Source organism: Octopus bimaculoides, chromosome 12 (genome assembly GCF_046866305.1).
Source record: "Octopus bimaculoides isolate indiv1 chromosome 12, ASM4686630v1, whole genome shotgun sequence".
Taxonomy (NCBI): domain Eukaryota; kingdom Metazoa; phylum Mollusca; class Cephalopoda; order Octopoda; family Octopodidae; genus Octopus; species Octopus bimaculoides.
In genome coordinates, this window is record NC_142939.1 from 56,868,851 (window position 1) to 56,895,651 (window position 26,801).

Below are 26,801 nucleotides of genomic sequence, written 5' to 3' on the forward strand. Positions count from 1 at the left end.
ATGTCTGTGGCAGTTAAATATTTAATATATTGCATCCTATTATCAAGTATCAAGTTAAAAATCCTGTTTGATATTCCAGAGGCCAATGAGATTAAAGAGAAGTAATCTTTGAGAATAAGCATTGCAGATTGGTTAGTAGGTCTAATAAATTGATTCAGTGAGTTTCTGTTTTGTATAATTGTAGTCATTTCTCTTACATTTCTATAATTTAGGAATTTGTTAGTTTTGAGAGTGATGCCTAAGTAGGTTTTTTTTATATTTGTATATATATATATATATATATATATATATATATATATATATATATATATATGTGTGTGTGTGTGCATGCTCAATGTATTGTTGATTATATATCCCTAGTGTATTGGGATGAAACATGATCTCTGTGGAAGGTATATATGTGGCATTTTTGTGTTATTCCTGCAGGTTTTGATGCCTAATTTCAGAAGATAGTTTGATAAGAATACTTGCTTTTGATGTTTATTTTAGTGTTATTCTATGGCTATGTGGTGTGCAGCCTTGGAGTTATTGATATAACTAATTGCTTTATAGGAAATTGCTGTTTGTTTTGTTTTAGAGTTAATGGGAATGCTTGCCAATTTTTTTCTGTTTATGTCTCTTTTCTTGAGATTGTTTTGTCTTTGTTTAGCTCTAAGTGTGCTATTTTGAAATTAACTCCTGGGTTTTATTGCTTTGTCTGTTTCAGTTGTTACTAATGTTTTTTTTTTGGAATGCTTCAAGTGTATATATCTTAAACTTTTCTCATGTGTTTCATCTGCACTTCCTAAGGTATCCTAAATCTCTATTGTAATTTTGTTTATTCTTTAACTGGGACTTAAAGCTGCTGTTTTGTGTGTGTAACCTTTCATTTGCTGTCAGTGCATTATAAATTTTTATTGGTGATGGTTTGTTGGGTTTTTTGGGGGGTTTTTTTAGTGGAATTTTTTTATGTCATAACTGTGTGCCGTATGTGTAGGTTGTTTACTGAGTGTCACCATTACAAGATGTTTTGTCAAAGTAATAATACGATTTTACAGCAATGGGTGTTGTCCAAATCATATTATTTCTATTGTTGTTTAGCCACACTTTGCTTTTCGTGGAGCAAACTTATCAACGGCATTCAAGCTATAGCAACCACATCTTAATTTCATACTTAGAGTATCAAGGACTTCATAATCTAATGTCATTGCTTTTAGAAGGTAGAGTGTGACTTTGGGGAGAGTATACTGCCATTTCTGCCAGGTTTAGTAACCACATAGAAGCTGTGCTTGGATACTGATATTGTCAACATTTCTAACTCTAGCCCAATTGTTACTAATTGTGCTTTTATTTTCTGTATGGTAAACGATTGTTTTTGACTGTTAAAATATTTCTCAGTATTAAAATAGCATAAATTAGATGAGTCTGCTATACAGAATATACATGTATTTCATCTTTGTTAGCCTGTCTGTGATTCTGAATCTCTCACCATTTCTAAGGTTTCTATCACTATCTGGCTTCGGAGACAACAAAAACCATGAAGAAGCCATTTTATCTTGTTCTTCTCACCCAATGTTTATTATCTCATTGATGCAGTATTTATAATTTGTTTAAATAATAACATGTTCTGGAATTTGTTTTGTGTTTGGAATTTTTAAGAGTAATTAACAGTAGAATTTGCCATTTCAAATGGTAGTTTAATAAATATCACATCTTATCAGAAATCTTACAAATGTGTTTCCATAGTGATGTGCTAAACATACTTTTTTTTCTTTTTTGCTTTGTGTTTTAATTTTATCTGTAAAGATATCCTGTCAGCTGATTTTTTACTTCTTTTTTTTTTAATTTTTACCTGACCGTTTATAACTTCACCCTTTCAAGCATAAATTAAAACCTGAAGCAAATTAAAATAATCTTGGTGCAATGTTTGAAAATTTTTAATTAATACTTTTTATGAAGGTCAGCTGAAAAGTTCATTAGACGATATAACCAAATGAGGTTTATTTTTCAACACAGTCTCCCTTGTAGTCCACACACTTCTTCCATTAGTGTTACAGTGCTTAGATATCATTGAAGATACTTTTATCCTGATGGTGAAAAAACTTAACAGCAGATATGACATCATCATCATCATTGCGATAGTAATTCCCAACCAAGTGTTTTTTCATGTTGGGGAACATGATAGTCAGATGAGGCCAAATCAGGAAAATAGGGAGGATGATCAGCCAGTTCAAAGCCACAGTCACATACAACAGCCATTGAAACCAAAGATTTGTTTGCTGGGGCATTGTCCTGATAAAATAAAACCCCTTTCACCAGTTTTCCTGGGTATTTGGTCTTGATAGCCTTTTGTAACTGCCTCAGCAAGTTGGCATAGTACTTTCTGTTGATGGTGTGGTCCTTTTGAGGATAATCAATAAGTGCCTTTTGCATCCCCTAAAAACTAAGGTGATCATCGCCCCTGCAGATGAAGCAGGGTGTTTCCATTGCATGGATTGTCTCTTTGTCTTTGGCTCAAAGTAATCCTGGCTTAGGAAATGTTCAAGGGCAGTAGCTAAATCTACCTCAAACAATGTTAGATTTTCCTGTGATGTGATCAGCCTAGTGAACTTTTGATTAGATGTCAGATGTGGCAGTCACTGAGTAGAAGTCTTCACCATGCCAAGTTTATTACGCAGAATATTATCAACTCTCTCACACAGGATATGCTGATAGCATTGGCTATTTGATTTATAGTCAGTCACCTGTCCGCCATCACCATGTGGTGAACATGATCGGTTTTCCTCAGTTGGTGGCAGTTGCAGGACATCCAAATGTAGGGTCATTTTCAAGACTCTCTCTTTCCCTCCTTTGCACTATTGATAAAGCTAGAGCATCATCCCTAATGTAGCAGCAATGTCAGCGTGAATTTTCTTGGGGGTTAAACCCTTTTACTGTAAGTATTTGATAACACCATGATGCCAAATATTGTTGATTTTTCAAGAGAAGTCACTACTAGTTATTTTCAAAGTCTTCTTTGAACAGTCAAACACCAATTTACCTGGAAAGAGAATGCTGTTATTAATAAGAAGAGTTGAAATTAATGCATGCAAGATTTCACAGCTCTAGCATCACTCCTTCATAATCAGCTTGTGAACTTTCCAGCACACCCTCGTATGCCTTTATCAAAGCATTTTGTATGAGCTTATGGGGATCATGTTTTAGAAATACATTTTTTTGCTGTGGTTGCAAATGCACTTGCTTCAATGATATCATTTTTCAACTGAAACGGGGACACAGTCAATCCGTGCATTGAATGTAAACTTTCATAAAGATTCTTCAATGTTAATTGATTGAATTCATTTAAGCACTCAACAAATGCCTATATATAATATGTTAATATATAATATGTTAATATTGTGTTTTCTTGACTTTGTCACAGGCACCTTCGCAAGGCAAATACTGATTCTGTGTATCTATGATATGCTGTTGTATTCTTAACACCCTTATGTAGCAATAATGAATTTCCTATTTTGTTCAGCAGTAAATAGTACATATATAACAATTTCCAGTGCTGACCCTTTTTTGGGGTGGGGTGGGGTTTAATACACACACATACATCCCTTTCAGTTCTGTTTCATACATTGTGAAATACCAATACCTGTAGTTTGATATAAGCTATTGTTAATTTTAGACTCAACTTTAGTTTCTATAAGTAAATACAGTATTGCACGAAGTACATTCCAGAAGTTTTAAGACTTTTTTTTTTTTTTTTTTAGGAGAGGCAGTTATAATTGTTCTATTAGAATTTTAGTATACCATTACCATACATCTAATAAGCTGACCTGCCAACTTTTATTATTCTAGATTGAAGGACGTGAAGACAATTTAGAAGCTCACTATTCAATGGAATTTTGTGTTAAATTGGGCAAAAATGCTCCAGACTGTTTGCAGGTTAACTTGTATAAACCAAATATCAGTTTTTCACTGCGCAAGTGGCTAGGCTAAGCAATTCCACTAGGAAGCTTATGACGCTCTTGTCTTTTGACAGCAAGGGCATCATCTCTATTCACTGGATTCTCTCTGGCCAGACAGTTGACAAAGAGTACTTTGTGGAGGTTTGGTGAGGAGTTCGGAAAGAGATTTCATCGCAAAAGGCCAGAACACCTACACAAGTCCACAATTCCATCTTGGTAATCATCTACACAACAGAGATGGGCATTTAAACTGCCCCTCACCCTCCCAACAGTGTCCAGACCTTTACTCCCTCAGGCAGTTGTTTTGAAGACATTGATGAGAAGATGGAGGCTGTGTCAATAGTCCTGAACACCTTCACTTTGGAAGACATCCATGGGGCCTTCACAAAGTGGCTAGAGCGCTATGACGAGTATATTGAAGTTGGAGGGTCCTACTTTGGAGATGTTTTGTACCTTGAAATTGTCTCCTATCCAGAATGCACCTTGTAGTCAAATGAAATTACTTCAGATTTCCAATGAATCCCTGTAACTTCAAGCAAATCAAAACTTAGATGCCTTGTTATATTTCATCAGAATATCCACTCTTTAACCCTTTAGCATTCAGATTTTTCTGTCAAATTTAACACTTATTCATTCACATTGTTTTGAATTAATCATGCAGTATCCTGTTACCTTGAGGTTTCAGTGATGTGACTGTTTATTAGAATAATATTGTAGAGTAAGTGTGAGAAGCTGGATCTGGCCAGTTTGAATATAAAACAGAATATTTGGGCCAGTTTAAATGCTAAAGGGTTTCTTCTAAGATTATTTTGTTTTGAGATTACTTTAATTTTTTAATTTTTCTTTTTTAAGATTAATTGTAATTTGCCTCAAGTTTTTTTTTTTTTTAATTTGTACTTGAAAAGATATAGTTGCCTTTTTATACCATATAGTATTAGAACTTGATACACTGGGGCAACTCTAAATATGCACTATCATTGTAGACAAAACATATGATGAATGAAACTCATGACGTATGTATGGGCTTGTAAGCTGGACACTTTAGCCTACCAACCAGTGTGCACCTAGCTCATAACTAATTAACTGGTCTATTGATTTTATGGGTGTCTGTTACATTTTCAAAGGAGAACCGTTAATATCATTTGAAACCCACAACGTCTTGATTAATAAACCATTAATCAATACTCACATTGATAACAATGCTGTCAAAGCTTCTGGCTGAAAAATTATTTTTATCTAGTGGCTACTAATTGGAGCATTGGTCTTGAAGGATGGTAGATAGTAATACTTGAAACAACACCTTTAACATGTCTTATGTTGGTGCATACACATTAAACTGTTGATGGTGATGATACAGCACACTATAGGATGAGTCAGCTAATATCTCACTTAGCTATAGAAGACTAATTTGCAGGTAAATGTTGTGTTACAAGGACCTCATGTTCTCATTTCTGTAGAACTAACTGTAACTAAAGTGTATCTTTAACCTTGTTGCTGGTTGAGAGCAGCACTACAGATCTGTTGCTATATCTGCACTAACCTTGATCAGTAACCCCTATTCTTTTATGTAGGTTGGGTACATTGCACCTTTTTCAGGATAATAGGAGAAAAGAAGTTTCAGTGCTGTTTTACTTCATTTGTTGTATGTGTCCTGGCTGGCTTTTCAGAGAAGTCAACCTTGCAAACTTCGTCATCTTCAGAAACAAAGATAAAATATCGAATGTTTAGCTAATCGTTCATTGATGCTTTCCTTCAACTCCATTCTGGTATTAAAGACTATATTGATTTCAGAACTGAATTTGTGTGTGTGTGTGCATGTCTACTTATGAGTTAGGTAAATAGAAGTCTATTTGTACGATGGTGTCTATTGTTAAGGTTTTAGCTGTTAGTATACATCTCAAGAGACCTAACAGCATTAGAGAAAAGGACTTGCACAGTATGCTTTCTTTCTTTTTTGTGAGGGGGTGGGTTCAATATTGATTAGTCAGTGCAGCCAATCAGTAACACATCAAAAAGAGATTTATCAGTTAGTACTTGTCCGATTAATCGACAGCCAAAGATTTATTTTTAACTTGACACTAGATAATGAAACTTGGCTGTCAATCAAATGGTAACTTTTTAAGCTAAGAAATAAATGGTAGCTAATTAAAACCAGCTGTATACTTGTAATTATCATTTTTAATTGTGTAGGATGAAGGTGGTGAGCTGGCAGAATCATTAGAGCATCAAACAAAAATGTCTTGCAGTATTTCTTCCAATACATTACATTCTGAGTTCAAATTCTGCCAAGATTGACTTTGCTTTTCATTACCTGAAGATGAAGTAAATAGGGCAATAAACTGAAATTAAATTTCATGGTTATTCCAGTGATGTTAAATATCTACCAAAAAATAAAGAGTATTTTTCTGCAAATCATGTTGCTGCAATAAACACCACATTAGCTTGACAAAAAAAAAAAAAAAAAAAAAAAAAATTTCAAACATGCCGTTATTCAACAAAAGATATATTAAGATACCTTCCTCAGTTAGAGTAATGAAATTTTGAGTAGATATATCTGATTTCTACTCTAAAAGGCTTAACGAAATGCAATATTTAGTTAATGTTTGAGATATAACAAAGCATTCTTACATAATATGGAAAGTTTTAATTTAAAAATTGAAACTTTGAAATGAGTAATTTTATATTGTACCTGTCAGACAAACTGATATTAGATACTTTAATTATAGTTAATGTAACATAATGGTTTTATAATTATTCATTGAAGCTGTTATTTGAATGTACAGAAATTTTTCTGCTAAAAACCACCTGTAGCTGACTTTGCATGATTTGGTTTTCAGAAGATATAAAAAGTATTTGAATTATCTGAACAGTCTCTTTGTAACTTTATCCTTATGAATTTGAAATTTCAACATGTGTTTAGTAGTGAATAGGTTTTTTGTTTTTTTCTTCTTATAATGAATGTAACATTTAATTTGGTAATGGTTTCAATTTACCACCAAGTACAACAGTTTTCAAAAAAAAAAAAAAAATTTAACCATCTTGACACTGAACGATCTTTTCATATATAGCTGATTCCTCATTTTTATTCCCCACATAATTTTTCAGTTCAAAATTGCCTATATTTTGATAGTAAGACGCCCCTTTCTCATAATTATCAGTAAACATTACATCACAATATATCTTCTACTTAATTTTTGTTTTATTGTGACTGTAACTAGCACACCAAACATTCATTTGGTCACCTGATTAAAAAAATCCTCTGAACCCAATTTTCTTTCAAACCACCAACCAGTCTTGTAAGGTTTGTGACCAAGGGTTTGTCAACTTCTTGTTTATGACCGAATTATATAGCATTTACAGTAAAAAGGTTTGTATTTTCTCATAAGCTAAAAGCACCTGTGCTGGTGCCACATATAAGGCACCCATGCTGGCACCACTTAAAAGAACACCCATACCAGTGCCATGTAAAAGAGCACCCAGTACATTCTGTAAAGTGGTTGGCATTACGAAGCGCATCCAACTGTAGAAACCGTGCCAAGACAGATGACTAGAACCTGGTGCAACCTTCCAGATTGCACCAGGCTCCTGTCAAACTGTCCAACCCATGCAAGAATGGAAAATGGACATTAAAAGCTCTATCTTACATGACATCAGTTCATGATTCTTCAAACATAAGAACATCATCATCATTTACTGTTCTTTCCATGTTCACATGGGTTGGGTGAAATTTGTTGAGGCAGATTTCCTATGGCTGGATGCCCTTCCTGTCATCAACCATATTGCTTCCAAGTAAAATATCTCCCCACGACCAGAGACCAATGTCTTGGAAGATTGAAAATGGACATACCTTGCATGATGGTAACACTCGCTTAAAAATTTTACACCATGTCAAAACAAGGAGACAGTAACACATGCACAAGACCTGCATAACAAGGCTTTAGTTAACCTGGGGCTATAGTAGAAGACACTTGCCCGAAATGCTATGTAGTGGGACTGAGCCTGAAACCATGTGGTTGGGAAGGAAACTTCTTACCAGCACCTTGTCAAATACGCAGCCCACAACAGCTTATGCTTTTGCTGTTTAAAGAGTAGGATAATCAGCCTGAGATGGTTATTTTTCTTTAGATAGACTATGCAAGTTCTGCATTCCTGCCACCAAGATTTATAAACATTCACCATTTATTTGCATGAATAGGGTTAATTTGTTTTCATTAATGTTGAAGCAGCAATCTAGTGCTGCTGTTACTATTACCTCCCAGCATAATAAATTAGTATATGTAAAATTTTGTTGTTGGATTTTTCTCTCTCTCTATATGTTTAGATTAAATATTAATTTTTTTCCTCTTCAATTTTTCAGCCCATAGTGAAAATGGCACAGTTCATATATCCCTTGCCAAATGCCCAAACTGCAGCAGCTTATCCAGCAGCGCAAACTGCATATGTTGCAGCACCCCAGGCAGCTTATGCTACTGCTGCCCCTAGAGCTGGACAATCAGCCTATGATAGTTACCAGACAGCTCATGCAGCTCCACAGTATGCTTATACAACAAGGACTCAAGTTGCTGTCACTGTATGTATACTACAAGCCTCTTAAATTTATTTGATTTTGAATGTGTGCATTTATCAGCTACATTTGATACTTAATTTGAATTTGAGCTGTATTTTTTTTTTCTTTTTGCATTCATTTATCTTCATTATATTCACTTTAACAGAATATATTCTAAAAGAAAAAGTGAGAATAAACCGTTTCATTTTTTTTATTAATGGTTTTGCTTCTGTAAATTTTTTTAATTTTTTGATTTGTAACAAGTTTCTGGCGTGGTTGCTTTCTTGCAGCATCTGGTGTGAATATCTTGAACTAAATAAATTCCAAACAACTAGTCACATTCATTGAGATCCTAGTTGGGAAATTATCATTGATGTGGTGTTTTTTCACTTAACCCTGTTTGAGAAAAACAGTGATTAAAAATTGTCAGATATCCAATCTTAGAACTTGGAACAAACTCAAAGGCAGTGATTTCACAATATCTAGTTCCACATACCTGAAGAGCAGCTTGTTATTATAAGACTAAGGCCATCGTGATGAGTGTGAAAGGAAAGAAAATTTATCATCTATGCAAATGTGAAGATTTAGTCATTGTGTAGGACTGGGGCATTTTGGTTATAACTGTTGGTGATTTTTGGATTATTGTTAGCAAAAATAGTTCAGTTAATATCAAGAGTCAACTAACTTTAAAAAAAAGAAATGGTTTTTAAAAAAAATTTTTTTTTTTTAATCCTTTAGCATTCAGATTACTCTGTTGAATGTACTTCATTTATTCACATTGGTTTGAATTAATCATACATTAATCTTGTGGGTTCAAGATTTGGATGATGTGATTTACTTTTAGAACAATGTTTTAGAGAAGGTGTGAGAGGCTGGATCTGGTTGGTTTGAACATAAAACAGGTAGAATATTTGGGCTGGGTCTGGTTGGTTTAAATGCTAAAGAGTTAATGTTTGAGACTTAGTCATTTTCAGAGACTTTCCTATTATAAGCAAACTGCTTTTTTAGGTATATTTAAGACTATATAATGTGCCCTTTTCAAGATGGTAGGATGGAGGGGTAAACTTATGTCTTAACCCTTTAGCATTCAGATTATTCTATGAAATGTAATCCTTAATTATTCACATTGGTTTGAATTAATTTTACATTATCTCATGACTTTAATATTTCAATAATGGAATCGGTTGTTTTTAGAATAGCATTGTAGAATAGGCTTTAGATACCCAATCTAGCAGGTTTCAACATAAAGCCAGGTAGAATATTTGGGCCGGATTAAATGCTAAAGGATTAAATATGAAAATGAATTGTATTTTGTAAATGTCAGTGAAAGTTGTTGTCGACATTTCTGAATATGTAACAACAACGATGATGATGAATATTTATCTTTTTACAGCCTGCCGTGACTTACGATCAGACTAAAGCTTACTACCAACCTACTCAAGGTGTAGCAGCAGCAGCAGCTGCTGCTGCTGCTGTAGCCTCTTACACTGCTGCAGAAACACATTACCAAGCTGGTATGTATTATTTCATGCCTCAACAATTTACTGTCTGAAGCTTGTGCGTGTATGTATGTGTGTGTGTGTGTGTGTGTGTATATATATATATATATATATATATATATATTTATATGCAGTGTGTGTGTGTGTGTATATATATTTGTTCAGGTGGTTATATGTACTTCAGTTATTTTTGTATTCAAGCACTTTACAAGAATCTTTTATTAACCAAAGATAGTTTAAAATATCCTAAACCTATGATGCTGTTTTGGTTTTTGAGCATTCATATACTTTGCATTTTGTGTGCTTTATGAAAAAATACCAAACGAATACTTTTCCATGGGTTTCATGTATGAGTATCTGCTAGAAAATCCTTCAATCTCCACATCTTTGTTTTTAGAAATCTTCCTTCATTGCTTTGATTTCACTGTATAATCTGAAGTTTGATCTGTTTTTGACAAAGTAAAAGCATGGCTGTCCTTGCATACAGGCTAATCACCTGCAACCCTCTTCAGCCGAGCATCTCTTGTCTCTCAGGCTTGTGGTTTGCTGGTGCCACATGAAAAAAGTACATATGCCAGTGCATCCAGTACACTCTGTAAAGTGGTTGTTGTTAGGGACATCCAAAACAGACTGAGCCTGAACAGCCCTTCAGCTGGTCAGCTCCTGTCAAACTGTCCAACCCATGTCAGCATGGAAAACAGACGTTAAATGATGATGATAATGTTTAACTTCTATCTCTCTGTCTCTGAGGATGGTTTTATGCTCTGGAACAGTCTCAGAGTATTGCAGTTGTCTCTTTTATTCGGATGGAATGTTCAGTTACATTTCCTCACGTTCTAATAGGGGTTACTAGCTGTTGTCTTGTTCATAAAGATATTCTAACTTTATTTTACTTTGCTAGCGGAGAATCTTTTAGATTCTGAACTATAATGATGAAGCATTTTGATTTTGTTTTTTCCCTGTTATCACAGTCTAGTTTAACTTTTAGAAGACTGTCTAGCACAGTCATGGGCAGCCCATAGGACTTTCTGAATGGCATGCCCAACAAAAATTCTTTGTAATAGTGCTTGATGATGAGCTGTGTATCATGTGGCTTGCTTCTCAGAAAATGTTGCCCGTGCTTAGTCTAGTGTTTCTCTTTTCTTTTTGTTGTCATTGCATCTCAATCAATGTTTGTAGAATTCTGAGTTTTCTGGCAATGATCTCGCTCGATGGCACGTGTAAAGACGTTCGAGCGAAATCGTTGCCAGTGCCGCCGAACTGGCTCCTGTGCAGGTGGTACGTAAAATACATCATTTTGAGCGTGGCCGTTGCTAGTACCACCTGACTGGCCTTCGTGCCAGTGGCACGTAAAAGCACCTACTACACTCTCGGAGTGATTGGCATTAGGAAGGGCATCCAGCTGTAGAAACTCTGCCAAATCAGATTGGAGCCTGATGTAGCCATCTGGTTTCACCAGTCCTCAGTCAAATCGTCCAACCCATGCTAGCATGGAAAGCGGACGTTAAACAATGATGTGTTGTTTTTGATCAAGATTACTTGTGCAATCATTTAACGTTGAGTAGATTTAAGTGATGATTAAGTAGGACAAGCGAATATCTTTTCAATCTGACAAATGCAGAGTTGTGAATGAGAAATATAATTACGATTTAATTTTTCACCTAATTTTTATTTTGAGTTTATTAGAATGGAGCCTCAAAGATAAAATACATGTAGAGTATCACAGTTGTTTGTAAAGGAAAAGAATGTCTTTGTATGATAGCAAATGAAAATGAGTTATGTGAATTGGAAAGAATTTGGTGAATAATGAAAATAAACAATAATAGTGAAGTAATAAAAGTAAACAAACAGTAAAGCTTCAGCTTTTTTTTTTTTTTTTAAGTTGACATGTTTAATCAAATGTGATGTTGTTTAGCCAACTCTATGAAGTTTGTAATCTATTTCAGCGAAACCAACTTATACAACTAGTACCACTTACCAGACCCAACCCCGACAAACAGCCACACAGAAAGCTACTCCAGTGCAAGTTACTACAACTCCTGCTACCTATGTCTACACAGCCACAACTACTCCTACCGCTGCTACAACTTATGCAACTCCAAGTTATGCTTCGACTACAAGCTCAGGATCCTATTCTGGTAAGTTATCTATCATGGGTTCATTCCACCAGATATGTGCAGTATTTTCATTCACAGCTGTCCCCAAAAACCTATATTATTTTGTAAACAGGAACTATGCAAACCTAGATGGCGAAAGATTAATCTATATATACATTTAGAAGGAAAGAGATCTATTTAATAATAAAAAAAAAAATATAAAAAAAAAAAAAAAGTACTTCTTCATTCTCGGTGAACGTCTCTAAAGAAGTAGGATATTTAATAAAGCTAATATTTATGAATGTTTTACTTTCATTTTTCATTTTGGTTTCATGTAAATAAAGGCTGGATGGGGTTGTAAAACTATTTAATAACTTTTGTAGCAGAGATTTGTGGGAAGATGAACAGATTGGGAGAAGAGCTCATGTTTTTGAGCATGTATTAGGCTCTGTGTCTAATAGTCACTAGAGTCTATTAGAGTCGCTTCTAGATTTTTCTAGAGTCACTTATTTATTTGTCCATCTGAGTTCAAATTCTGCTGAAGTTGACTTTGTTTTTCATCCTTTTGGGATTGAGGAAATAAGTACTAGTTGATTACTAAGGGGTCGATATAATCGACTTATCCCCTCCCCCGATCTTACTGACCTTGGCTTTGATACTTTGTGTTACTCAGTTTGGCACATTTGTAGGTTCAGATCCAATATGGCTGTGAAGCAGTTGGCTGTAGAATAAGTTACCAATTACAGTTGAGATTGTTTAAACCCTTTCACTGTGAAAATTTGCTTTGCAGCCTTTGTTAAAAGATTAAGTAATATTTGATATGATTTATCTTTTACTGGTTTTAGTCATTAGACTGCGACCATGCTAGGGCACTGTCTTGAAGAGTTAAGTCAAACAAATCAACCCCACTACTTCATCCCACCCCTCTTTTCTTTTTTTAATTAGGCCTTGTATATTTCTATTGGTCTCTTTTTGCCAAATTGCTAAGTTAGGGGAACATAAACAAACCACCAACAGTTGTTAAGTTGTGGTAGGTGAGAAAGACAATACAGACACACACAGATATAGGTACTTGCACACAAAGGGCTTCTTTCAGTTTCTGTCTACCAAATCACTCACAAGGCTTTGGTTGACCCGGGACTATGGTAGAAGACACTGGGCCTAAGGTGCCATGCTGTGGGACTGAATCCAAGGACAGCATGGTTGGGAAGCAAGCTTCTTAAATGCACAGTCACATCTCCATCTATCATGATGATGATGATCATCATTGTTTAACGTCTGTTTTCCATGCTGTCATGGGTTGGACGGTTTGACTGACGTCTGGAAAGCCAGCAGCTGCACTAGGCTCCAATCTGATCTGGCAGTGTTTCTACAGCTGGATGCCCTTCTTAACACCAACCACTCCAAGAGTGTAGTGGGTGCTTTTTATGTACCACCGGCACAAGAGCCAGTCAGGCATGCACTGGCATTGATCACATTTGGATAGTGTTTTTTACATGCTGACCGGCATGGGAACCAGTCGGGGGGGGGGGGGGGGCACTGGCATCAGCCAAGTTCAGATGGTGCTTTTTACAACTATTAAGTTATTTTTTTTGATTATTTATTTTAATTATAAATTGTTTTTATTGCTGTCATTTCATATACACACAGCATCAATGTTTTTGTGTGAAGTCATAAATTTTATTTTAGTCATTTAGATAGACTATACAGTAATCCTGGTTTATTATTTAAGCTTACATTGATTCCTCCATGGTGTTTTGCATTTATAATGAAATGAATATATAAAAATAGTAAAAAAAAAAAAAAAAAAATATACAGTACAGACTGTTTCTACTTTGAATTTTCACCTATGGGGTGGGGCTTTGAAATGTAACACCCACGATAGTTGAGGGATTACTGTATTTCAGTTTTCTTTTCTTGAAAACCTCTGCTTAATCATTTTATTGAAAAAAAAAAAAAGAAAAAAAAATTCAAAGTTGATTTCCTTAAATTTGAATGTCCTGTGCCGAAAACTGTATCCCCATGAAATAAGGTATGACTCTACAGTTCATTGATGTTTGTCCTCGCCAGGTTATGATGCCGCTCTCTATTCAGCTGCGACATCTTACTACCAACAACAGCAGCAGCAGCAAGCTAAGACTACTACTAATTGGGCTTTCAAGAAACAAGCTACTTTTGGCCAAAAGATGCAGAAACAAAAACCTCCTCCAAAACAACCCCAACTTCATTATTGTGATGTCTGTAAAATTAGTTGTGCTGGCCCCCAGGTAAGCTTATGTGTCTATTTGTTCTGTTTTAATAACTCTTAAGAGGCGCAATAGCCCAGTGGTTAGGGCAGCAGACTCGCGGTTTCGATTCCCAGACCGGGCGTTGTGAGTGTTTATTGAGCGAAAACACCTAAAAGCTCCACGAGGCTCCGGCAGGGGGTGGTGGTGAACCCTGCTGTACTCTTTCACCACAACTTTCTCTCACTCTTACTTCCTGTTTCTGTTGTGCCTGTATTTCAAAGGGTCAGCCTTGTCACACTCCGTTTCACGCTGAATATCCCCGAGAACTTCGTTAAGGGTACACGTGTCTGTGGAGTGCTCAGCCACTTGCACGTTAATTTCACGAGCAGGCTGTTCCGTTGATCAGATCAACTGGAACCCTCGACGTCATAAGCGACGGAGTGCCAACACACACATGCAATAACTCTTAAACATTCAAAGTTACTGTCAAATATAATGATTAGCTATCCACATAGATTTGAATTGGTCCTGCATTATTCTGTAGCTTCAAGATTTCAGTGATGTCTTTTATCTTTTATTTTCTGCAGTCATATTGTGACCATACTTGGGCACCGCCTTGAAGAATATTTATATTAATGAATCAAACCCAGTACTTTCTATCAGTCTCTTTTTGCCAATGTAAACACAACACCGATTGTCAAGCAATGGTGGACGACGAACGCAGAAACAGTTGTGTGTGTATATTTACACAGACTACAAGCTTCTTTCAGTTTCTGCCTACCAAATCCACTCGAGGCTTTGGTCGGTTTGAAGCTGTAGAAGACACTTGCTCAAGGTGCCACACTGCAGGACTGAACCCAAGAACCATGTGGTTGGGAAGTGAGCTTCTTACCACACCCGTGCCTGTGGCTGTTTATTTTTAGAATGACATTGAGTAGATGTAAGAGGCTGAATGTAGCCGGTTTGAACATAGAACCAGTAGAATAGATATGGGTCAGATATCATCATTGTTCAACAGCTGCCTTCCATGCTGACATGGGTTGGACGGTTTGACAGGAGCCAGCCAGGTAGAAGCCTGCACCGTACTTCTGTGTCTGTTTTGGCATGGTTTTTATGGCTGGATACTCTTCTTACACCAACCACCCTGCAGAGTGGATTGAGTGCTCTTTACTTGGCAGCAGCACAGGTGAGGTCAGTTTTGGCATGGTTTTTACTGCTGGATGCCCTTCCAAATGCCAACCACTTCACAGTGTGGACTGAATGCTTTTTACATGCTACCGGCACTGGCAGGATCACCAAGTAACTTGCTAGACAAGAAATTTTGAGAGAGGGGGTATTGGAGGAGGTGATCTTGTGTCAGATGATGAAAGGTGACAGAGAGACAGAAACAGGTGTCTTGCTGTAGAGGAGGTACATGGTTACCAGGCCAGAGGGAGAGGAACAAGAAAGATGACAGAAACAGGTGTGCTGATGTAACGGAGGTACTTGGTTACCTAGCCAGAGGGGAAGAGAAAGAGAGAGAGTGATCAAGAATGAGAGCAGAAAATGCTAAAAGGTTAGTGGTTCTTTTTCAAGCCATTAACAATCTATTTTAGTAATCAATTCTAAAGTGCAAGGTTCATAAAACAGGAATTCTTTAATTCATACAGGGTTTTGGTGCATTAGAATTGTTAATTGTCTTTAAGTAACATTTTTAGTTAAATGTTTATTAGGGATAAAAGGGAGGTTGATTTATGGAAAATCTCAGAACCTTGCAATCTTCCTTCCACTCAAGTATGTGACTAAGGTGGTTATTTGCTGTTGGAGATTTTCTCAGGTGAAATATTGTGTAAATAAAGTTAAAATAGAGAAATTTAATTGTAAGGAATGGTTTTTATTTCATTGTTGAGATACCAGTTTTTGTTTTCGACCACTCAGTTTTCTCATAAAAGAATTGTAAATAACTAGCTGCTAAACTTTCAAAACTTATAAGCTATTTAATTTAGTAACCTGAAATTAGTTTTGTTTTCCAAGTTCTGATTAGATAGAATTTGAAATATTTTACAGACTTACAGAGAACATCTTGAAGGTCAGAAACACAAGAAGAAGGAAGCTGCTCTGAAAGCTGGTGGAACTACTCAACCAGCTGGTCGTGGACAGAACCAACTTCGTTGTGAACTCTGTGATGTTACTTGCACTGGAGCAGATGCATATGCTGCACATATCCGTGGGTCAAAGCACCAAAAGGTTAGTAGAGTGGTTTATTAGCTGCACTGTCAGATTCTAAACATGTATATATGTTCTACATTTTATCTTTTTTTTTTTTCTTCTTCTAATCAGGTTTTAAAGTTGCATACAAGACTTGGGAAACCAATTCCTTCAACTGATCCAGTTGTTGTGTCTCCTGGCCAAACTAGTGTTTCTACTGGAACTACTACTACAACCACTAAATCTCCTACTAGCCCTGTTTCGCAGACTGCTTCAGCTACTACGGGGTCTGTTTCTTCAGTTAAAACACTAAGCAAGGGCACCACAGCAACTGCTACCAATACTGGTCAAGCTCAGACCGTCAAAAAAGTTATGGCTACTCCAAAAATAACGTTTGTTGGTGAGTAAACTATTCTTAGTGATTTTGTATGGTTTTGTTTTTCTTTTTCTTACAGAAATACAAATGTTATTGATTTGGCCATATTTCCTGCAAATTTTTTTATTATGCTAAGTTCACTGAGCCACAAATATCTGTGTTATATTCTTTAGAGTCATTAAAGTAAGGAATGTTTGTAATGGTATGATTACTGATTAATTTGATTTGGTTAATTAGCAATCTTCTGTTATGATACTCTCAGAAGTGTCTCTTGGATAAGCATGTAGAGTGGGGGCTCTCATATTTACTGGATTTAAACCCTCCATAGTACTCTTATAAGATCCAGTGTGAAGTTTTTTGGAAGTTCATATACTCCATAAATTAGATTCAAGTTCCATAGGTAATTGCATCATTACTAGTAGCTTTTAACCCTTTAGCATTCCCATTCCTTTGGGGTATTTTGATATAGAGACACTACAGCAGAAATTGAAGGGATTCCCATGTGAATTAGGACATAGAACTATGTCAGCATATGCAGACAATACCACCACCATAGTGTCACACATCAAGCACATAGATCTGGTCGGCAGTGCTTAAAAGAGTATGCAACGGTGACAGGAGCAAAAATGAACCAAGAAAATTTTGGGGGTGGGGGGCTATGGGTAATTTCATTTCTAGAAATCCTTGGCTTAGCAGTGGTGGGGCATTGCCAGTTAGGGGTAAATCCTACAAGACAGTCACCTTCCTTTTTGGGGAAGCCCTCATCAGCTTTTTCAAGTTTCACTTGAAAAGGTAAGCGAGGGAAGTGTTGCCTCTCAGCAATTTTGCTAAAGGCTGGGTGAATGTTGCAAGAATGGTCCAGGCTAATGGTCCTACTCTAAGCAAGTGCCTGTAGGTTGAAAGAGGACGATGTGGAGAGGGTACTTGCTCTAGGGGTCAGAGCAGCTGTGGTTTTGTGGAGTTTCCATGATCAGCACTAGGAAGTCTCCTTTTTTGCAGGGAATTATTTGTTATAATTTTATGTTACTGTCTTTTATTCTTTATGCGTGTTTTATGTAACTCCTTATTGTATTGTCTTGTACCAGCCCCAGTGTTTTTTATAAACCCTTAGTGGTTAATAAAGCAAACATTATTATTGTTAAGGTGGGGCTCTGGCAGAATCGTTAGCATGCCAAGCAAAATGCATAGTGGCATTTTGTCTTTCTACATTATATGTTCAAACTCTACCGGTGTTGACTTGCCTTTCATCCTGTCAGGATCGATAAAATAAATACCAGTTGAACACTGACGTTAATGATTTGAAACCATTATTATTATTATTCGGACTTAGTGCCTATAATAGAAAGAATTATTATTTCTTTCTTTCTTTCTGTGTATTTTAGGCGGTGCCCAACTTAAGACAACAGGGGCTAAAGCAGATGAACTGAAAGTTGAGAAATTAGAAGTGAAAACAGAGCCTAGTGCAACAACTGAGACTGAACGTAAGTGATATTTCAGGCTTGCTTTTAAATCCTTAAACACTGCAACAACTTTGAAATTTATGCTGAAATATATTCATTTATTTATTTACTGTTTTGTCGTTTAGCAACTAAGACTGATATGGAAGAGAAGTTGAATCTTCTTGGGGAGAAAGATTTTATGCCTGTTGGTAAGTGCCTTTTTTTTTAAAAATTTTTATTTATTTATTTAGTTGCTAAATAGCTGGGATGATTTTCTAATATCTTTGAATTCCAAAGAAACTGAAATATCCACTCAACATACCATGTTTAGAATAAAATGGTAGGCACAGGCAAGGTTGTGTGGTAAGAAGTTTACTTCCCAACCATATGGTCTCAGGTTCAATCCCACTACATGGCAGCTTGGGTGTCTATTACTATAGCCCCAGGCTAGTCAAAGCCTTGTGAGTAGATTTAGTAGATGGAAACTGAAAGAAGCCCATCATGCAGACACTGTCCTTCATTTCCAATCTTCCATGAAAACATGTCTGGTCATTGAGAATATCATCTTGCTTAGAAACAGGTGATGGTTGGCAACAGGAGGAGCATCCAGCTGTAGAAAATTCACCTCAACAAATTTTGAATGCAAGAATGGAGATGGACGTGGATGTTAAATGATGGTGATGATGATGTAGATCATTTCTGTGGCCAATAAGAGATCTCCTAAAAGTATCTTTCGGCTGCCTTTATTATTTCAATGATATTGTTTTTACATCTGCATTATCCATATTTGTTGGATGAGATTTATTAAGGCTGTATTCTACGGCCACATACTATTCTTGTTGCAAGTGAGTGAGTTGGAGTTGAGTCCACTTCTGGCCTTTCATTGGCATGTGGAGAACACACAATATACAACCTGTAAAAGTGCCAAAGCATTAAAAAAATTAACTGTTAGAGATTAAGTATCTTAGAAATGTATCTCATCTTTCAACCCTCTGAAAGCACTATAATTTCCTAATAGGCCATCTCATTAAGATGAGTTAAATTTCAGTTTATTAATTAGATATTTGCATAAACGTCTTTACAAACAGCAGCAGTTCAATATCAAAATAGGAGTAATAATTTCCCAGGTCGTTAGGAAGGGCATCCAGCTGTAGAAACTCTGCCAAATCAGATTGGAGCCTGGTGTAGCCATCTGGTTTCACCAGTCCTCAGTCAAATCGTCCAACCCATGCTAGCATGGAAAGCGGACGTTAAACGACGATGATGATGATGATGTTGAATGAAGCATGCACATTCTCATACCCGAGGTCACAGTTTAATCTAACTTAGTTAATGTACAGTCCTCTGGCTTGCCAGTTTGACAGGAGTTGGTGGGCCAAGAGACTGCATCAAGCTCTACTGTCAACTTTGGCATTGCTTCTGCGACTGGATGCCCTTCTTAATCCCAACCACTTTACAGAGTGTACCATGCCAAAGTAAAGAGCTGAACCTGGCATAGTCCTCTGGCTCACCAGCTCCAGTCAAACTGTCCAACTCATGCCAGCATAGAAAACAGGCATCAAATGGTGATGATAAAAACATTTCTGTTAATTTACCCCTTTAGCGAATGTAATGCTTATCATGCATTATATTATCTTGTAGTTTTGAGATTTTAATGAAGTAAGTTTATTTTTAGAATGACATTGTAGGGTAGGTGTGAGAAGCCAGATATGGCCAGTTTCAATACTAAAGGGTTGATAATCTCTTTTGACTGTGTTTCTAATTTACCTTTTCTTTAGGTCATGAATATATTGAAGAAGTTAAAAACGAAACAGGAAAAACAATAAGTTTTCACTGTAAGCTTTGTGAGTGCAAATTTAATGATCCCAATGCGAAAGAAATGCACATGAAAGGTCGAAGGCATCGCTTACAATATAAGGTTGGTTGTTTATAGAATTACATTGAGAGAATTGTTTCCTTCAGTTGCTACCACGCACACACACTCACACACATACAAACACTTACAGTGATGCTTGTAAATGTCTAATCAAACACTATATTTATTTTTTTTTACCTTGATTTATTTTTTAAAGAAAAAAGTTGACCCCAACCTTCAAGTAGAAGTGAAACCAAGTATTCGTGCGCGAAAGATTCAAGAAGATAAATTACGCCGACAGACTCAAAAAGAAGAGTTTTGGAGACGAAGAGAGGCTGAGGATCGCTGGCGCGAGGAGATGCGGTGGGTGTGATAGCATTTTAAAAGCTGCTTTGTTTTTCAGGTGTTTTAGTCTGCTTATATTTTTAATATTGGTATCACATGAGGACCTTTTGGTTCTAGAATGTGCCATGTAACAACAGATATTGGTGTCTGTTCCCTGGAGAGACACTCAACTTATTTGGGGCTAATATGTCTAATATCTTAGAGTTGATTCACATAATTGTACCTCCATCGAATGGAGATAAATTCCGAGCAAGTTAAAAATGTAGAATTAGTGGGGTTTTCTTTTTTGTTTTTTGTTTTTTTTTTGTGAGAGAAAAATCTATGTGGTTACTCAATTTTGCTACTAAAAATAGCAGCTAAATCTGCTATTTTAGAAATAGGAGGTATTTGGATAATATAGTCTAGAAATTGATAAATTGGTCAGCTTTTGATCTTAGTTCTACTCCTTCAGGGCTGACCCAGGCATAAACAGTGTGATAAGAAGGGTAATTTTACACACTACGCTGTAATTTTGGGTCCACATGGTTTGCGTTTAAAATACAATCACAACAGATTTCACACCTGTATTATTGGTTATTGACTATTTTGATGTTATTGCTAAATTTGCTGTTTCAGAATGGAAGAGGAAATGTATTGGGGAGAAAGACGACATTTTGAAGAGATAGACTATTACTCTCAGTGGCACCGTCGACCTGGCCATCCAGCTGCTCCTATGCCCCCTCCTCCCTTTCCACAACGTCCTGGTGCCAGCGGCCCTCTTGGTGTTGGTGCTTCTACAGTATGTATTTTGCTTACTTCCTTTTTTGCGTTTCTCTTTTGTATTTAGATGTGAGAGTATTCACAGTCTGGATTGTCAATTTTGTTTTGATCCTCGTTTTCTTACTTTGCAGCATTTGCGGAAACCAGAGTCCTCAGATGATAGACATGTCATGGCTAAACACACCAGCATATATCCAACTGAAATAGAAGTAAGGATTGTTATTTATATATATATATATATATATATATCTTAGAATTTTTTTTAAGCCCTCATTACTCTAAACATTGTAAACAGCTAAATTGAAATCTTGAAATCCCAGTTTAATAAGTGCAAAATGTTGCTGGCTTCTAGTTTGAATTAATACCATGATGGTTAAATTTTTATAGTGTGTTAGGACAAGCTCTATATGCTGTCACCATGAATAAAAGTTTAGAAAATATTAATGGTTAAAGTAAACTGCCTGTGTAAAATCAATAGAAGTGTTTTATTTGAAAATTAATTATTTCCGTTCTTTTAATTTTTGTATTAGCTTCAGGCTGTTCAGAATATTGTGTCGGCATGTGAAAAAGCATTGAAGTTTGTTTCCGATCATTTGGCAGAAAGGTATGTGTATAATAACTATTTCAGAAATAATTTCGGATTTTCACAATGTATGAACAAAATATTTTAAAATTATATTTAAAAGTATTTTAACGTTTCAGTTTTTTTTCTAATTCAATTTTTTTTTTCTTTTCTGTTGTTTAGTGACTTTAGTCCAAAGACAGAAGAAATTTCAGTGAAAGAAGTGAAAAAAGAAGGAGCAGCAAAAGACGGGTAACAATATACTTTTATCAGTTCTATTAAAATCTTGAGTATCGGAACGTTGTTAATATTTCATTTGTTCATAGATATTTGCTCCAAAAATATTGTTGGAAATTAATTTGTTTGAAATGCAATTTCAGTGACAAAAAAGATGATGGTCCACGAGCTTTGAAGGGTGTGATGCGAGTTGGTGTATTAGCCAAAGGATTATTGTTGCATGGAGACCTTAATGTGCATCTTGTGGTACTTTGCTCTGAGAAACCAACACGCACTTTATTAGAAAGAGTTGCTGATAGTCTCCCAAAACAGTTGGCTGTAAGTACTTAACAAATTCTTTTTAAATACTATAGGTTGAGGAACGCTAGTCAAGTGAATTGTCTTCGGTGTATTACTGGTATTATTTTATAAAGTAAAATAAACTTGACCGTAGGATGACTTTTCACCAAATACTGAAATTACCTGCATTGTTTAACCTTTTAGCATTTATTCTTTTACTCTTGTACTTGTTTCAGTCATTTGACTGTGGCCATGCTGGAGCACCGCCTTTAGTCAAGCAAATCAACCCCAGGACTTATTCTTTGTAAGCCTGGTACTTACTCTATCGGTCTCTTTTGCCGAACTGCTAAGTTACGGGGACGTAAACACACCAGCATCGGTTGTCAAGCGATGTTGGGAGGGCAAACACACATACATATATACGACGGGCTTCTTTCAGTTTCCATCTACCAAATCCACTCACAAGGCTTTGGTCAGCCCAAGGCTATAGTAGAAGACACTTGCCCAAGGTGCCACGCAGTGGGACTGAACCCGGAACCCTGTGGTTGGTAAGCAAGCGACTTACCACACAGCAACTCCTGTGCCTATATTTAGATTACTTTGTCAAATGTATTGTTATCATCATCATTTAGCATCTGCTTTCCATGCTGACATGGGTTAGATAGTTTGATTGGAACTGGTAAGCACCAAGTTCCAGTCTGATTTGGCATGGTTTCTACAGCTGGATACCCTTCCTAACGCCAACCACTCCAAGAGTGTAATGGATGCTTTTTATGTGCTGCCTGCATTGGTGACAGTTATGTGACACTGGCATCAGCCACATCTACAATTTCACTTAGCTTCACAGATCTTCTCAAGCACTACATATTGCCGAAATCTTGGTCACTTATCATTGCCTCCATGAGGTCCAACGTTGGAAGGGTTCTTTTTACATGCCACTGGCATGGGTGTCGGTTGTGTAATGCTTATCTATCCACATTGTTTTGAATTTATCCTGCATTATCTTGTAATGTTGAGATTTCAATGATGTGGTTGTTTATGTTCAAAGTTACGTTGTCAGGTAGGTGTGAGATGCCAGATCTGGCCAGTTTGAACATAAAGCAAGTAGAATATTTTGGCCAGATCTAGTCAGTTTGAATGCTAAAGAGTTAAAGGTTGTAAATTTATCTTCATTTCTTCCTGTATTACTCTCATTAATGTATCTATCCACCCAACCATCCTCTATTCTCTCTCTAATCATCTTCTACCTTGTTTCCACCATCCTTTCTTTCATTTTTGCTGGAGTAGCTGTTTATCTCCTCTGCAGCTAAACCTGTTCTTGTCTGTCTGTCTGTCTTACTCTAGCCTCTCTACACTTGGCACAAAGCCACCTCCCTTAATTCTGCACCCCCACTCTATCAAGGGGTTTTGTCTTGCAAGTTACTTGGTGGCCTCAGTAGTATTGAGAAAATAGCACCTAGTACACTTTGGAAAGTGGTTGGCCGACAATTGTAACCAATGCAGCCCTTAGGCTAGTTGGATCCAGTCAAACTGTCCAACCTGTGCTAGCTTGCCAGTTCCTGTCGAACCATACAGCCCGTGCCAGCACGGAAAACAGACATTAACTGATGATTGATACATGACACTATTGCTTTAGATCAAACATTTTCTGACTTCTTTTAAATAAAAATTAGGATGTTGTTAACGTTACTCACCTATCTAATATTGGTAACCAATATAATTGTTGCTGTAAAACTAAGTGCATTTTGATTTCCAGACTGTCACAGATGAAAATTACGAACTGAGACGGTGTGTTGAAGAAGCTGCTATAATTGTGACCAGTGAGAAAGAACCCAAAACTTCTTGTACAGTCACTTTAACTTCACCAGTGATGAGGGAAACTAACTTATCTGAAGGAGGTAACCAAGATGTGCTACTAGTGACAAACTTCTCTAAACTTGTCTTCCACTTCATAAGTGCCATCTGGATTATTTCTTGTTTCTAAATTTTCTTTAAAATTTAGATACTTTTTCATCACATTGATTTTTTTTTACTTGAAATTATTAAAGTTTACTTGCTTTCTGAATATAGGCCTTCATAATTCTACCAGATAGCTAATTGATTAGGTGGTATTAATTTTTTTTTATTATTTAATGTAGCTGAGATAACATTTTCTAGTTGAAGATTTGATGCTACATTTGAAAGGACCTAGGTTTTCTTTATGATGAAATATTTTAGGAAATTCTAATGAGGGTAGAAGAATAGTAGAATTTTAGTTATTCTGTGTACTCATAACTTTAGGGTTGAATTAACCCCTAGATTAATTTGACGTTGTTGCTAACTGTAGAGTTAGCAACTCTACGTGTACTAAATGTTGTTCTGTGAACTCTGAAAGTTTTGCAGCTGGAAATAGTGAAATTAAATTTTAGAATTGTAATTGGTCACAGATTGATATATTTTTGTCTTAGTTGTCTTTAAAGATCTTTTTTTTTTTTTGTTAGCATTTGATATATATGCCTTGTGACTGACTCTTTTCTTTTTACAGGCAGGAGAAAATACTAATTTATTACAAATCTCTTCCCCCACAAACAAACATACACATACACGCACATGTATGTATGCACATAGAGAGAACTAGGAGCTATATATTGATTAATACTTATTTTTATTTTTTTTTTTTTTTTGTGCTTAGAATATTGAGATTGTATTCTCAATGGTTTTGATTTATATCCTTAGCGTTTTAGTCTATTTAATTCTCCACATTTAACGATAGGCTCTGAAACTACCCATAAATTGCAACCAAACAAGAGATGAAAATTTCAGGAACATTCTCTTTATGTATCTAGAAAAACAAAAGTAAATTTATTTTATAAATTTCATCTGTTGTGTTTATATTTTTAGAAATAGTATAATTAGCAAGAAAAAAATTACTTTGTTTTTTTCTTTGTTTTTTTTTTTTTTTAATTTAATTACCTTTTATTTTTCAAAGCTTTTGAAATGATTACATGCAGCTACTGTCTAAAAATAATATATTTCTCAGGAAATTATTGCTAATGTAACACAAGCCGGACCGATCCATTTTCCATTTGTATGCAATATACATTGTGGTATCAACAGATCCTTTACTGGGTCAACAGCTACAATCAAAGGCTTGAGAAGTAAAGTCAGACCTGAGAACATTGAGCTTATTCTTGAGAGGTTTGTCCATAAAAGACTGAAGTTATTTATTCATTAGATCTCAGTGGGTATGGAAGTTTTGTCAAACCGTTTGTGAAATTACACCAGAGAATAAACTGCTATGTATGGAATTTTATTATTTTTTTCTTTCCCAACGGAGGAGAGCTTGAGTGTAACAAATCTGAATTGAAGTAAACTGTGGTAAATTATTGTTTTCCGATATCTTCCAGTGCTGGTTGAGTGAAGGATTAATTGTGATGACTGCCTTCTGTAGTCTTTGTTTTAGCAAATCAACTTTAAAATTGGTGGACATTGTCTCTGACAGTATGGTAATGTATTGTGAATGGCAAGGGTGCAGTTTCGAAACCTAGCTACCATCATTGTACTCTTTGCCTTTGTTGTTTTGAATATGTCACACCTATTTCACAGTAACATTAAGCATCTTTTTGCAGAATTATTTAGAAGCTTAGGTTAGAGTTAGGGGTTGATTTTAAACAACACATGTAAACTTTAAAAAATAAAAGGTTTTGCAGAAAGTTAACTTTTCATCAATCCTATAAAAAGTTATTGGCTGATATTTACTTTTGTTTTTTGTTTGATTTTTCTAAATTTTAATAATACATCTTTTTGAATGAATGTTCACATTAAAATCTACCTTTGTTTGCAATTTGTTGGTAAATGTGCCCTCTTGTATCACTGAGAATACAATTTCAATGATGTTTTCTTTTTTTAGAAATTGTTTATGTATTTAAGATGCTTTTATCTAATCCCGTTTCGTGCCAAGCCTTTTACATGTCACCAAGTGGCGAAAGGATGAAGAGAATGGAAGGATTTTTGATCATGGCTTTATGGATCATGGCTTTATGGGTGACTGGATGATGGCATTCCTCTCTTTTATTCAGTTAATTTTTTTTCTTTTTTTTTTTCAAATTACATTTCCCTTTGTGATTATTCTACTCATTAATTAATTTTTTAAAAAGCTGTTTCACTGAAAATTTAAATTTTCACCAGCTACTCTTCATTCTCCAAAATGATTTTATTTTTTCCCCTCAATTTTTCTGTTGCATTCCATTATCTCTCCCTTGCTTCAGCCCCAATTTAACAAGATTCTATTGCTTTGAATTACTTTATTTGCTGTAAACTACAGAAATTTTCACTCAATCTTTCTCTTCTTTCCAACATGTTTTTTTTTTGTTTAAATTTCCATTCATTTTTTTTATTTAAATTTCCCTTTCAAAATTTTTTTTTCTTCAACGTCATTGGCCCATGTAGCAAATATTTTTTGTTGATAAACATCAGCCC

The 26,801-nt window shown here is 35.8% G+C and overlaps 1 protein-coding gene across 2 annotated transcripts in view; it reads left to right on the plus strand.

The window, feature by feature from the left end:
* The window catches only part of LOC106870121 (zinc finger RNA-binding protein), a 69,294-nt gene that overhangs the window by 30,923 nt on the left and 11,570 nt on the right, over positions 1 to 26,801 (plus strand). For both annotated transcript variants that reach the window (XM_089361071.1, XM_089361072.1), the window contains exons 2-17: positions 8,293 to 8,505; positions 9,875 to 9,995; positions 11,927 to 12,118; positions 14,147 to 14,343; positions 16,351 to 16,530; positions 16,624 to 16,891; positions 18,250 to 18,348; positions 18,453 to 18,515; positions 20,085 to 20,224; positions 20,379 to 20,524; positions 21,122 to 21,284; positions 21,397 to 21,474; positions 21,796 to 21,869; positions 22,011 to 22,079; positions 22,208 to 22,382; positions 24,100 to 24,241. In XM_089361071.1, coding sequence (XP_089217197.1) covers positions 8,305 to 8,505; positions 9,875 to 9,995; positions 11,927 to 12,118; positions 14,147 to 14,343; positions 16,351 to 16,530; positions 16,624 to 16,891; positions 18,250 to 18,348; positions 18,453 to 18,515; positions 20,085 to 20,224; positions 20,379 to 20,524; positions 21,122 to 21,284; positions 21,397 to 21,474; positions 21,796 to 21,869; positions 22,011 to 22,079; positions 22,208 to 22,382; positions 24,100 to 24,241 — 2,308 coding nt within the window. In that variant the 5' untranslated portion in view covers positions 8,293 to 8,304. The remainder of the gene's footprint in view (positions 1 to 8,292; positions 8,506 to 9,874; positions 9,996 to 11,926; positions 12,119 to 14,146; positions 14,344 to 16,350; positions 16,531 to 16,623; positions 16,892 to 18,249; positions 18,349 to 18,452; positions 18,516 to 20,084; positions 20,225 to 20,378; positions 20,525 to 21,121; positions 21,285 to 21,396; positions 21,475 to 21,795; positions 21,870 to 22,010; positions 22,080 to 22,207; positions 22,383 to 24,099; positions 24,242 to 26,801) is intronic.